The following is a 14,118-nucleotide window of genomic DNA, read 5'->3' as shown; positions in this document are numbered from 1 at the left end:
AACTAGGAGTGATTTTCGGTGCAGTAATAGGTTAGCATTTTTCGCTCGGGGCTAATTCAGAGGGTTACTGTTAGCATTGTGTGTTTTAAAAAAAAATAAAAATGAAAAAGATCAGTTAAATTAGTTTTTTTCCCGTTATATGGATATAAAATATTCATAGTTTATTACATATTAAGGTTCCTTAGACGTTGTTTCCTGCAAATGACACGATTTTGGCCCCGGAACTGGGTCCGTGGGGCTTAAGAATCCCACTGGTCATTTAACATTCATATTCTATTTAATATTGAAAAATCCATTCTTGCACAACAATAACCTGCATTATATTTGTTACTGGAAATTTGTATTTCTTACATATATATATTTTTTTCATCTATCTATCTATCTATCTATCTATCTATCTATCTATCTATCTATCCATCTATCTATCTATCTATATATATATATATATATATATATATATATATATATATATATATATATATATATATATATATATATATATATATATATATATATATATATATATATATATATATAGCCACAGACTGAAAGAGTCTCATACACAATGTAATTTTTTTTAAAAACACAACAAAATATAAAACCCCAATTTCAAAAACACAGACTGATACGTCTTATATGTGTTCTGAAAAAGCACGGGAGAACAAGTAGGCCAAACAGATACGGTACCCATAATTATATTGAAGTGTGTTTTTAACCTATCCTTTTATTTGAAATTGGACCAGAAGCTGATGATTTATCACTCTGAACCTGATTCTAAATCAAAATGTCCCATGTGCTGTCAGGGGGCAGCACACTCTGGCCTGGGCCTGGCCTGATCAGACTCTGGTGGGCCAGGAGCTAACAGACCGCCAGGCGCAGCTCCCGACTCCCGGGCCGAGGGTGGTCCTGGTCAGCGAGTGTCCGGGGCAGCCCGGGAGGCCGTACTGCAAGAGGCTGATCCTGAACGGGGCGCAGGCCAAAGACACGGGCTACTACCGCTGCTACTACAAGGATGTCAAGGCCATCATCGTCGGCACCACTGCCGTCAGCGTTTATGTGTTCGTCAGGGGTGAGTCACACACCAACAATCCACACATACTGTATGCTGACGCAAGAAAAAGAAAAAGGAAAATCCTTGTAAGTCAACTTGGTATTTCTGACCATGAGTTATCTTTCCTTTTTCGAAATCCATTTTATATAGTAGTGAGTCTGCAATTTGTGTGGAGATGTTGCTGCCTGAACCTTTTCTGTGGTTAAAGAGATACTTTTTGATCTCTTGCCTTGGCAGCTCTTTGGCTTGTCTGTGTGTACCCTTTTCTTCAGTTTCAACCCTAAAAGATCCATAGGTGTCCTACTGAAACAGATCTCTTGTAACTTTATTACTGAAGTTATAAGAGCTGGAAATGGTTGACTTTGCCTCAGCAGCAACCTGGAAGCGGGCAGGATTAGTCTATCGGAAATTAGAGATGCAAAGTGTTTGATAGTGGTAGAAATTAGCAGTTCATTTCCTTTTCTAATTAGAGAAACGATACGCTTTCAATTTATTAATATGGAAATATAGCAGCAGCTTTCTGTGGATTTATCTTTGCGAGAGACTTTTCATGTGTCAAATCTGATAGGACCGGCACAATAAGATTGGCTACTTATGTTTTCTCTCCTGATTTCACAGTGTCTCATATGTTATTATTATTCCAAGCATCACTCCTACCTTCGTTCTTTTAGACACATTTCAGGCCTCTTCACTTTTCCTAGCCTCGCTCCGTGTGCTGTGGGAGGAACGCAGATAGAGGAGGGGATAGGGAGATTTGCAGAGAAACAGATGATTGTCATGTAAGGGAATCCTGCTGACCAGTCCACTCAAGTGAAACGCCTGTTTATCTCCTGTGACAAGGTGCCAAAACAGTTTCCACAGATCTAAGCAGGGGGCTGATCAGAAGCAGATGAAATCACAGCCATAAATTAGACCCAGCGTGTGGCGGGAGGAGAAGAGACGCATGTGGATTGAGTTAGACAGGCAGACGTCGCCCCTTCACCTGGTCTCTGCTGCACACTATCATATAAAAACACATGAGCGTACAGTATGACCCGCATGTATGAATGCACTGTATCTGCTTCACATAGGCTCATTTAAAACCAACAAATACTTCATCTGACACACACTTTTTCACACTCATACCCAGGCTCATATCCCTCTTCTTGTCCCGGGTGCGACATCTCCTCTTACAAAACCGATTGCACTCTAATACCTGCAGTGATTTATTGTGAAGAACTTAAACTGAGAGGAATTGTGTATTGTTTCTGTTACCTGTGTGTATTCAGGACGCTGCAGGGCAGAAATATAAGCCTCTCGATCGGGCCATTGTTTGGCCTTGCAGATGATTGATGTTATAGCTTTGACTGCTGCAGAAAAAAATTAATATAATAAGAAGGCTTATCGTGAGAAGACGAGAAATAAGAAAAATAACCGATACAAAAGTATTGACAGGAAAGTCTAAGAGATAAGCATTTTGTACTCCTGCTTAGGGACTAGAAGGTGTTGTAGTGATAATAACCATAATGAAAATTGGTATCACACTGGCTGTGATGTCTCTCAGAGCCCTCTTGTAACATCAGCTTTGATTTACAGACAAATAGAGACATCGAGGTGTTAAGGAAGAAAAACAAGAGAGATATTTGTCCACTAACACACAGCTTAAGGGATATAGAAGCACTGTTTAGGGGAGGAAAAACCTCTCAGCTGTCTCTCACATATGCTGTGTCTTTTATATGGGGTTCATTATGACGCTGTGAGATATATTGCTGTCTGCTCATGATGTTTTCTCAGTAATAGCTGCCATTATCCCAGCTGGCATCAGGGTTACCCTTAAACAGCTCCCTCCCTGTTTCTATCTGCACGCAGACCCAGAGCAGCCCTTCCTCCAGAGAGGCAGCGACATGGAGATCATTTTCATCAACCACTTCTCCACCCACGTCATAGTGCCATGCCTGGTCACGGTGCCCGATCTGAACGTCACTCTCCATGCGGTTTGTATACTCACCACATATTTCTCACACTGTGTTCCTCTAATTGAAGCTGTCAAATATTTAATTATTTACTTTATTGTTTGTCATCTCAGTATCCCACGCCTCTGGAAACTGACAAGATGTCATGGGACAACAAGCGAGGTTGGTCCATTCCCAGAAACGTCATGGCCAGTGTGCCAATGCTCATCGGAGTTTTGTGTTGGGCAACACTAGGAGGCAAAGACTATCAATCTCCTAGCTACATTTTCCACACAACAGGTACAAAAAACATAATGTCTCCAAAGGTTAAAATTGATCATCTCGTCTTGTGTTTCAGCAAAAAACATTAACGACCACACACACCTTAGCTTAGGCAGCTACAAAAGCAAACCTGACCCAGTACAAATATTTTAATGAGATTTGAAGCTGTACTTTTGTTGAAACAGAAATTAGAAAGGAAATCAAAGGTGGTGCCAGGCTGACTGCACTGTCAACATTATTTTTACATGGCAGCCAATTAAGCCTTAATGCTGACAATTTGATGGATTTAATTTCATAATATTGTTTCCTCCAAAATAAATACAAATCCCTTTTTAATGCAAGGACGTGTGCCATTATGTCAGCAGAATTAAAAGAGATGAAGAGGAAGAGAATGGGAGGCTTAATTAAATTGTAGGGAACTAAGATGAAGAGATTTCATGACGAGGATCACTCTCATCGCGAATGAACTCTGAGGGACCCAGAGGCTCTTTTTTATGTCGTGTGAGATCATTCACCTCTCACTGCAGAGGGTGAAAGGAAACTCATACCCACCGCTGCTGGGCCAAAAGTAACATCAGCATCAGTCAGAGGAGAAACTGAGAGCGAGTCTTCGCTTCGAACGCTAATGGAGCATTTAAACAATCAGGCAATCACAGTCTGCTGCAGAGACATCACCAGCATACTTGTTTTTTTACACCCCATGTTATTTCTAGAGACTGCAGAGAGAGGTGGCTTGAATATCAGAGACAATGGCCAGTGTCCAGAGCTTTCTTGCTTTTTTCCCTCTTATCTTGAATTAAAGTGTCTATGTATTAATTTTCTTCACTGATATATAGCTTGTAGGAGGAATGGAAATAACGTGAACTTGTGAGACTTATATTCTTTGTAGTGTGATGGCCTCGCTGGTCCAGAGGAAAGTCATTTCCTCTGGTCCTGCGAGGAAGGAAAAACTGCTGACGATGTCACCGTGACCTCTATCACTGTCTCCCCTCCCTCTGTCCCTCTGTTTCTACCTCCCCCCTTTTTTCTCTTTCCCGGACAGGAAGTCAGGTTTACGATGTCAAGCTGTTTCCTGAGGATCCAGTGGAGCTGATAGTGGGGGAGGCCCTGGCCCTCAACTGCACAGCATCGGTGGAGTTCGACACTGGAGTGGACATAAACTGGTCTTACCCCCGCAAACAGGTATGAGGCAGCGAGAGTTGGTCATGATGAATGGCACCAGTAAATACAAATTTAAATGTAATTTCCTCTCACCAGCCGAACAGTAGGGAAGACACTAAGCCCTCTCGTGAAGCTCTGTCTCACGCCACAGAGGCTGTTAGCTTCCTCACCATCTACAGCGTCAACGTCAGAGACACTGGCCCGTACATCTGCAACGTCACCATCGTGGGAACAACCATAACCAGGCAAACTCAGGTCATAGTTTATGGTAAGCACTAGCTCAGAATGGTGCAGTTCACTACTTTGCCTTTTTCTTGTTTGTAAGATCAGTTGTTTTCTACCCTAAATATCACACTTGTCATGAGTATCTGTACATTACAAAAATACCTGTGTTAGCAGCTATGTGAGGCTGGATGCTAACTTCAACATGCTAACTAAATGACATTAGGACCAGTGTTTAGGATGAAGTAGCACCTAGTGGTGAGGTTGCAGATTGCAACCAAGTGAATACCATTTCGCTTAGCCCTCCCTTTCCAAATTTCTTGGAGAAGCTATGGTGGCCTTAAGGTAAGGTTAAAGCAGGAAAGGCCCCCTCTAGAGCCACAGTTTTCAATAGTGTAGAAACATGTCGGCCTCTTTGTAGAAATAAATACATTATTTTAAGATAATGACAGCCCAAATAAATTTGGTTTTAGGTAATTATATACAATTATTGCAAACAAAGTTATGAGTATATTCAATTTCTCACATGAATTCCCCTAAAATCTTAAACACTGACTCAATGTTAACTACTACATCTGAGTGTAGCGTGTATACTAACATTAGCTAGTTAGCAAATAATGATGCATTTCGTGTCAGGGGAAAAATTCATTCTCGAAGGACCGTAAATGTCCATCATAAATCCTTGGCAATCTATCCAATAGTTAGTGAGATATTTAAGTCTGGACCAAAGTGATGGGCCGACCCACGGACCGGGCAGAGAGAGTCCTGCTGCTAGCATGGATAAATACAAAGCATGTCTATGTAACTTGAAATTATTGTGATGCTGGTAAATGATACATTTGCAATGTAACAATACTAGGGTGTAACAGTAAGCAGGACACTCAGCAATGTCCACTACAGAGCAATATTAAACATTTGTCACTTTGCTAGCTTACATTAAACATCATAAGCTACTTGTCATATCATTCCAAGAAAGGCTCTAATGAAAAAAAAAATCCCTGAGGGTGTTAAACAGAGCAGGGGTGTTTTATTGCTTAGAAATCTCATTTCAGAAGAACAAATCATTTATTTCCTGAAAAATGATATAGCCTTGCTTTCAGGAATCCTGCATCAAATACAAATATGTTGTAATGTAGACATGAAGGGTGGCTCTAATTTAAATGAGGTCACAGCACAACCCAGTCTCACGGCATTTCGTGTTATAGTCACAACATTTAATCTATTGATTCGTTTTCACCAACAAGATTTTCCCCTTTTTTTCATGTCACACAGAACGATTTTAAAAGCAATGGTAGTGTGTTTCGTGCCTGCACCATGTCTTTTTGTCCGGTCGGGTCTTAGAAGACCGGAAGCTGTGGGGTTCATAAAAACATGTTCTTACTCAATATCAAGCCACGATTATTGTTATTATTTTTAAAACCGTATAATGTCGGACTTTTTTTGCCGTCTGCGAGGAAAATAAATGGGGCTCAGAGCCTCAGAATACTGAAATCTGTATTTTTTAAATCTTTTCTTCCTTCTAATTGCAATTTCTAATGCACGACCCAGAGACAAAGTCTTATATATAAATAAAAGTATATTTATTTCACAGTTCAGGTAATCCCTCTTAACAGATAACAAAAAGCGCTCACAAGGAGGAAAAAACTAGCATAACAAAAGGAGGACTTAATAAAAACTTAAGCCAACAAAATAAACAAAACCTGACATGAGTTAAAAGCGATCCTTTTCTGAGCTGAGGTTTGGCATGACCATTTGGGGAAACAAACAAGACAAACTGACACAGGACAGGGGAAGACAGGACTATTTAAACATGAGGTGAGTGGGAACAGGTGGAAACAATCAGGGGCGGGGCAGACGGGGGAGAAACAGGGCCTGAAATAAAATACAAGAGGTAAGCACAAAATAAAACAGGAAATGGAAGACGAGACATGACAATAAACACAGAGACTGACTAGAGATTAAATTACCTAATATAAACAGACATGACCAGACGTGAAAAAACATGAAATGACAGACATAATACATAGCTAACACATTTGACGAGACACAACAAATGTCTTTATAAGGATCTGCAGATAAATGTTTAGTCTTCTCAAGCACTAACTATCAAATATCTCTCCTGATTGTTGGCACTTGACAATCAACTTCCCTGAATTTTACTCAGGTGTAACTAAAGTCTGATTTAAGGGTTGTTTATATTTCACATCATTAATCAGAATCTGCAAAGTAACTAAAATAAATGTAGTGGAGTAAAAATACCAGGTTAACCTCTGAATTGTAGTGGAGTAGAATTACAAAGTAACAATGAGCTGTCATGTGGGTATATATTAATTCTGCCCATTATGTAGGACACAAGCAATTTTCACCCATTTATTAATTATATGTTTTAAATTTGATAACACCACTGTGTTTAATACTGGCAACTTCTAATTTTGGGAAAAACGAAAACGTTCCCAGTAGAGACGTCCCATAGAACATTTTGCGAATAGCCAGCATGTGTAGTTCTTGGGGGGGCGGGCTGGTCCCGTTCGAATCCAGTTTTGGATAGTCTCCCGTGGTTTCGTTCTATTTCAAAGAGCTGTTTGATGCTCGGCATAACCTTGGCGCACTGCCACTCCAACATCCAATCCCAGTGCTTGATTAATCACAGGGTTTTTCAAGCAAAGGGACTGTAGTCCCAAACGATAGCTGAGGATTATGGGTAGTGTAGTGTCTTCGGCCATCCTAAATTCCGAAATGTTTTTCGGATTTCATGTCGCATTAACACCATATGTCACGATTCTCATGTTATGTCACGTTTTTAGTTTTGTATGTCTAGGTTTGGGTTTATTTTGCTGTTCGGTTCTCCCGGTCTCCCTTGTGTATTGTCTGGTCCCTCTCTCTGTGTTTTTCCTCCCTGTCGTTATTTTCCCTGGTGTGTCTAATTGTCTGATTGTGTTCACCTGTTGCCCTTGTGTTTCTCCTCCCCTGCCCGGCTGTTTCTCGTCTTGTGATTACCGCTCCCTGTATTTAGTCTTGTCTCTTCCTGTGTTCAGTGTTGGTTCGTCTTTTGTTTGTGACTGAGTTTTCTGTTTTGTCCAAGTTGTCTAGATTATCCTTGAAATAAAGGCATTTTCAGCGTTATCTGCATTTGGGTCCTGCTTGCTTCACTCACCGTAACACCATATTCTAACGTGCATTGCGGCTAAAACATCCAATCACCGAGCTTAAACCATAGCTGAGGATCTTGGGTAATCAGTTCAGTGGGTGTGTATCGCAATAATGCTAAAAATGTCCCATATAGGCCTACGTCTGTTTCCGGTTATTTTTATTTTGAAATTCAGTCCTGACGGACGCTAAAAAAGCCCGAGATTATAGAATTAAACAAATAAATAAAAACAAGGATAATTGTGTGTTATTGTTGAGTAAATAACAGTGTGTTATTTCGAAAAGAATAACAAATTAGAAGGAAAAAAAGATTAAAAAAACTACAGATTTCAGTATTCTGAGGCTCTGAACCCCATTTATTTTCCTCACGGACGGCAAAAAAAGTGCGACATTATACGATTTAAAATAAAAACAATAATCGTGGCTTGATATTGAGTATGAACATGTTTTTATGAACCACACAGCTTCCGGTCTTCCAAGACCCGACCGGAAAAAAAGACGTGGTGCAGGTACGAAACATACTACCAATAGAAATACATTGCTTTTAAAATCGTTCTGTGTGACACGAAAAAAAAAAAGGGGGAAATCGTGTTGGTGAACACGAATCAATAGATTAAATGTTATGACTATACGAAATGCTGTGAGACTGGGTTGCACAGCAAGGTGTGTGAAAATATATTCCTAGAAAATTCTCAAACCTCTCCTTATGTTTTTAACAATTCATAGGTAAAGCAATAAAGTGAAGATTCTGAATGTTTGAACAGCAGAGGATAGATTTGAGATCTTTTTTGTGGACTTTTCTAAACTAAAGCTTGAGAAAGATTATTAGTGGAGAATTCTTTGTGCTTTAGACACAGATTGTATATGAGTGAATGTCTCTTCTTTCAGAAAAGCCATTCATCAGCCTCAATTACAGAAATGGAGCAGTGGTGGAGGTTACAGCTGGCCAGAAGTTATTTAAACTACAAGTTAATGTGTCTGCCTTCCCACCACCCGAAACGCAATGGTAAGACAACACTCTGGTGTATTCATTGAATGTAATGGGCTTTTTCCAATAGCATAATCAGGCTTCATGCTGCTTAGGTTTACAGATGTATCTAAAAGGCAGAGCACCTCAGCTGGGTTGTATCCTGCAGTGTAGCAGCTGTGCCTTGTGTCCAGGTATAAAGATGGAAAGTCGATAAACCAACGCCCAGAGTTCAAGATGAAAAGGATGAGGATACACCTTAACCATGCTCTGGAGATTAAGGATGTCTGTCAGGAGGATTCTGGGCTCTACACTGTGGTGCTGAGAAACAGTGCCGCTGTGCTGGAGAGTAGGCTCAACATCACGCTTGTCGTCAACGGTAACTATTCTGTTGGAGATCACGCCAGATGCTATGTGTAAAAAAATGCAATGTAATGTGTACAAAACAGTGGATGTGGATGTGCAACAGTTCACATTCATGCTACAAAACTCAAGAGATGTACCAGTTTAACAAGCATGGATCATGGTATTTTATACAACCATTTGTAATAGGAATCAAGGCCTCATGCAGAAACATTATTTTTCTCTTAAATTATTTTAATTTTCTGTTAAGAAAACACTTGATCATATGATATATATATATATATATAAGCCTAGTTTCCACACTTTTAGTGTTTGTGCGTTATTTTTGCGTGTTGAGGTAGAATTGTATGTAAGAAGAAAGGAAAGGTGGATTTCTATTTTGTAACTGTATTTGCATAATGTTGCTAATACAATTGATCATAGAAGAGGAAAAGAGAATTTTCAAATTCTAAAAATAAATGTGTAGTTTATTTAAAAACAAAAGTAAATATTGGGTTCTAACTTCATGCTATATTCAATTTTAAAACACTTTAAGCTGGTTACTTCAGGACATGTTCAGGACATGGGTTCAACAGTCCAGTCTTACATGAATGGAGCACTTCTGTCTCTCACCCAGGTCTGTCACCCTAAATATTATACTATGTTACTGGATGGATGGTTTGATTTGCTCTCCTCTTCCCCAGTTCCCCCACAAATCCATGAGAAGGAAGTGGCAGATCCCTCCAGTCCTTACCCCCAGTGGCAGCAGCCAGACTCTAACATGCACTGCCTACGGTCTCCCTGCTCCTACCTTCAGCTGGCAGTGGAGAGCCTGGGGCCCATGTGTCCTCAACAGCAACCGGAGCAGAGTGTAAGTCCAGCAACACACACTCACACACAGGACTGACATTTTGCAACATATGTAACCAGTGTGGGAGCAGATAAGGTTCAATCGAACAGGACAGGAAAGAAGTGGAATGCAGTGCATGAAGCGTTATGTGAAGACCAAATAAGAGGAAGAGGTCAGTTTGAAATTGTCCACTGGCTCTGAGTGAAGAAGAGAGGGAGGGAGATGATAAAGGAAAAAGTTATGAATAAAAAGTTGTGGAGGTGGATGAAAAGAGCAGAGATGAATAGAAAGGCAGAGGAGAAGTGAAAAAGGCAAAAGAGAGGAAGAAAGGCAAGTGTGGCTGTTCAATGTCCAACCTGCTTCCTCCTCCGCGCTGTCATCATGTTGCTCTGCGGATCATCCTCCATGCTCCAGCTCACACCACACACACACACACACACACACACACCACACACACACACACACACACACCCACACACACACACACACACACACACACACACACACAACACACACACACACACACACACACACACACACACACCACACACACACACACACACCACACACACACACACACACCACACACACACACACACAAACACACACACACACAGTCAAATGATTACACAGTGATATCTGCATTACTCATCCACTAAAAAACATCAGTTTATCCTTGTTAATTACACAATATTGATTAGTTTAAATTGTGTACAATGCTTTTGTGTTTTTAACCTTCGATTCAGAGAAACAAATAGTTTTTTCGGAGTTTAGACACTACAGTTTCCGAAGACACTACACTACCAGAATCCCCAGCTATCGTTTGGGGACTACAACATCCGCCTTGCTTTACAAACCCCGTGATTAGTCATCAAACCCTGTGATTGGATGTTGGAAGTGGCAGTGCGACAAGGTTACGCTGAGCGTCAAACAGCTCTATAAATGGAATGGAACCACGGCAGACTTTCCAAAACTGGAATTGGACGGCTCCAGCCCCCGGGTCCAGCCCCCCAAGCTACACATGCTGGCTATTGTGTGTTTCGCAACATGTTCTATGGCACGTCTCTTTATAAGACGTTTTCGTATTTCCCACAATTAGAAGTTGCCAGTATTAAACTGTGTACACCCTGGAGGTTTAGGGGATACGAAACACAGTGGTGTTATCAAATTTAAAACATATAATTAATAAATGGGTGAATTAATATACCCACATGACACCTAAGGTCAGAAGAGCTTTATTTAACAGCTGGTCTTATGTCTGTGACCCCTCCTGTTGTTCATTGATAAGCCTGAAACATGCACTTGTCAAGGTTCAGAGGCACATTTTGCAAATATGGCAGTAGCCATCGATCATCTTAAGATAAGATAAGATATACTTTATTGATCCCAAGTTGGGAAATGTTTTTGTTACAGCAGCATACTACTTTGTTCTACTCCACTACAATTCAGAGGTTAACCTGGTATTTTGACTCCACTACATTTATTTTAGTTACTTTGCAGATTCTGATTAATGATGTGAAATATAAACAACCCTTAACCTCTTAAGCCCCAAGCCTGTTTTTCAGGTTTCAGGCTCGAAATGACATGCCTAAAACAAAGGACTATAACTTAACTTCTAAAAGGGTTATATGAATAATTTATTTTATCAAAGCAAGGTCACATCAGTGAGTTGGATGTAGAAGTGTCAGAATCAATAAAGATGTTTCAGTTGTCAGAGTAAATCCAGATGGAACATAGTCAAAAAGTGTACATTTTTGTCTCCCGCCCAAATAAACCCATTACTTATAGTGAAAACCACCCTTGAATGATGGGTTAGTAGCCTAAAAGCTTTAGGGAATCCAAAGTATAACATATAATAAGTACCCTGTATCAAGATTGAGGCAAAACAAGTGAGAATTGACCTTTTTAGAGAGATTTAGCAAAAAAAAGCTTTGGGCACATTTGGGTACATTTGGTTCCATCAGTGCCATTTAACCTTTTCAGGTACCAGACTGTAAAAAATCATTGTACAACATTTAATTATCACTATAGGTATTCATTCCATAAAAAAAAAAAAAAATTATTGTTAAAAAAATAAATAAAAATTAAGTGGGTGTGTGTGTGTGGAGTGTGTGTGTGTGTGTGTGTGTGGTGTGTGTGGGAAGTTCCCTCTTTGCATGAGATGCATGTTACTTGCACAATAAAAATGAGGAAACTTAGGAAACATTTGACTCCAACTGGAGCAGATTTATTAAAAAAAATTAGCAACACACTATACAACAAGCATTTTTTGGGTAAAAAAAAAAAAAACTTTATACAAACCCTGAATGTTACAGTATTACTCCAGTAAGTCATGCCATGCCCTGTAAAAGTTATTTTTGGTAGTGAAGCACAGAGGGACCTGACACTTCCTGCAGTACATAGGTGTCTTCACCCTTCAGTTGCCAGCATCAGAGCATCTCCTGCAGTACCTCCTGACCTTGGTGGCATCTTCCCCATAATACTCAGGCATCCAGAAGCCATATCCTCATCGCCTTCCTCACTGTGAAAACAAATGTGGAAAAACAACCTAGCATTAATTCTCTGGCTTTTGTACTTTCAAAATGTAACTCAAATCAGAAATAATGTCTCTACAACAACAGCAGAACATCAATTTTGAGTGTGTGAAATAACATTATATCACTCAAAATGTATACCGTGTAAATTATGTGAGACGGGGTTCATATAATCTGTTCAATATTTAATATTAATATTCTGTCTGTCATATATATGTGTATGTATATATATATATATATATATGTATATATGTATGTATATGTATGTATATATATATATATATGTGTATGTATATATATATGTATGTATGTATATATATATATGTATGTATATATATATATATATGTATGTATGTATGTATGTATATATATATATATATATATGTATATATATGTGTATATATATATATGTGTGTATGTATATATATGTATGTGTGTATGTATATATATGTATATATGTGTGTATGTATATATATATATGTGTATGTATATATATATATACGTGTGTATGTATATATATATATATATATATATATATATATGCGTGTGTGTATATATATAGTTGTAAGTCACTTTGGATAAAAGCGTCAGCTAAATGAAATGTAATACCGTGTTAAATTCAACATGTCTTGTTTATTTCAACAACAAGAACAAGAAACGGCATCCATCTTCTTTGTTGTTGTTGAGTGTGTGAAAGAACATTATATCACAAGATGGATGCCGTCGTGTTATTGTCACGTGTGTGAAATTACTATAGATGAATACACTCTTACACCAAATAAATAACAAAAAGATAAAAACAGATGAATACTCTTACACCAAATAAATAAGTAATAGATACAAACAGAGAGAATCCATACCTTTCCGGTGACGGAGGTTCATAATCATAGTCATTACTGTCCCCTTCGTGCGTGACGAGATCACTATCTTCCGACGGAGAGTCCTGAAATACGATGTCCAATGCCTCCTCGACGGACAAAAAAGTCTTCTTTCTGGCTGCCATTGTTACAATGAAGACAAAGAAAACAAATCCTGCTGTTTCGCTGATCGATCTGCCGTTCTCTGCTCTCCTGTCGCCGCGGGACATGCTATGCTACGCTATAGCCTAGTATGCAGCGTACAAAGCCTTTATTTATACTTACGCAAACTCCTATCTCTGGAACCCATTGGTCGATTTGGGTGATTGACACCTTTTTTGAATCGTTAGAGCCAATCGACTCGAGTAGCAGTTTCAAATTACGTAAATACGTCATGCCTGCGGAGGGGGAGCTATGCGTAAAAAGCAGCTCCGCAGCTGAATCCACGGACTGTTAATCGTTGGACCTACTCTTCTGCCGTGAATGAAAGGATTGATTCTCAGTAATCATTTTAAGTGACAAGAGACATTGGATTAACCCTGAGCAGCGTTTGTATTCCTTGAACACAACTTTTCATCACAAAACAGCCAAGGTAAGACCTAATTATTGTCAGGGATTTGAAAACTGATATTGTTTACTTGCTATGTTGTGGCTGCCAGCTCAGTTAATGTTGTGCCTGTAGTGATGGGGTGTACACCCATGGAATCTGTGGAATCTCAGCTTTCAGAAAAATGTGTTGTTTGTGCGGAAAGGATGAATTATAAATGATCGTTT

The 14,118-nt window shown here is 39.3% G+C and overlaps 1 protein-coding gene across 1 annotated transcript in view; it reads left to right on the top strand.

Annotated features, from left to right (window-relative positions):
* Positions 1 to 14,118, top strand: part of flt4 (fms related receptor tyrosine kinase 4) — an 80,094-nt gene that overhangs the window by 22,831 nt on the left and 43,145 nt on the right. Inside the window, exons 3-6 of the mRNA XM_034232627.1 lie at positions 804 to 1,069; positions 2,900 to 3,024; positions 3,117 to 3,282; positions 4,307 to 4,446. Coding sequence (XP_034088518.1) covers positions 804 to 1,069; positions 2,900 to 3,024; positions 3,117 to 3,282; positions 4,307 to 4,446 — 697 coding nt within the window. The remainder of the gene's footprint in view (positions 1 to 803; positions 1,070 to 2,899; positions 3,025 to 3,116; positions 3,283 to 4,306; positions 4,447 to 14,118) is intronic.

The sequence above is a fragment of the Gymnodraco acuticeps genome, unplaced genomic scaffold (genome assembly GCF_902827175.1).
Source record: "Gymnodraco acuticeps unplaced genomic scaffold, fGymAcu1.1, whole genome shotgun sequence".
NCBI classification, from domain to species: Eukaryota; Metazoa; Chordata; class Actinopteri; order Perciformes; family Bathydraconidae; genus Gymnodraco; species Gymnodraco acuticeps.
The sequence above is the reverse complement of the archived record's forward strand: the minus strand, read 5'-3'. Positions and strand labels throughout refer to the sequence as shown.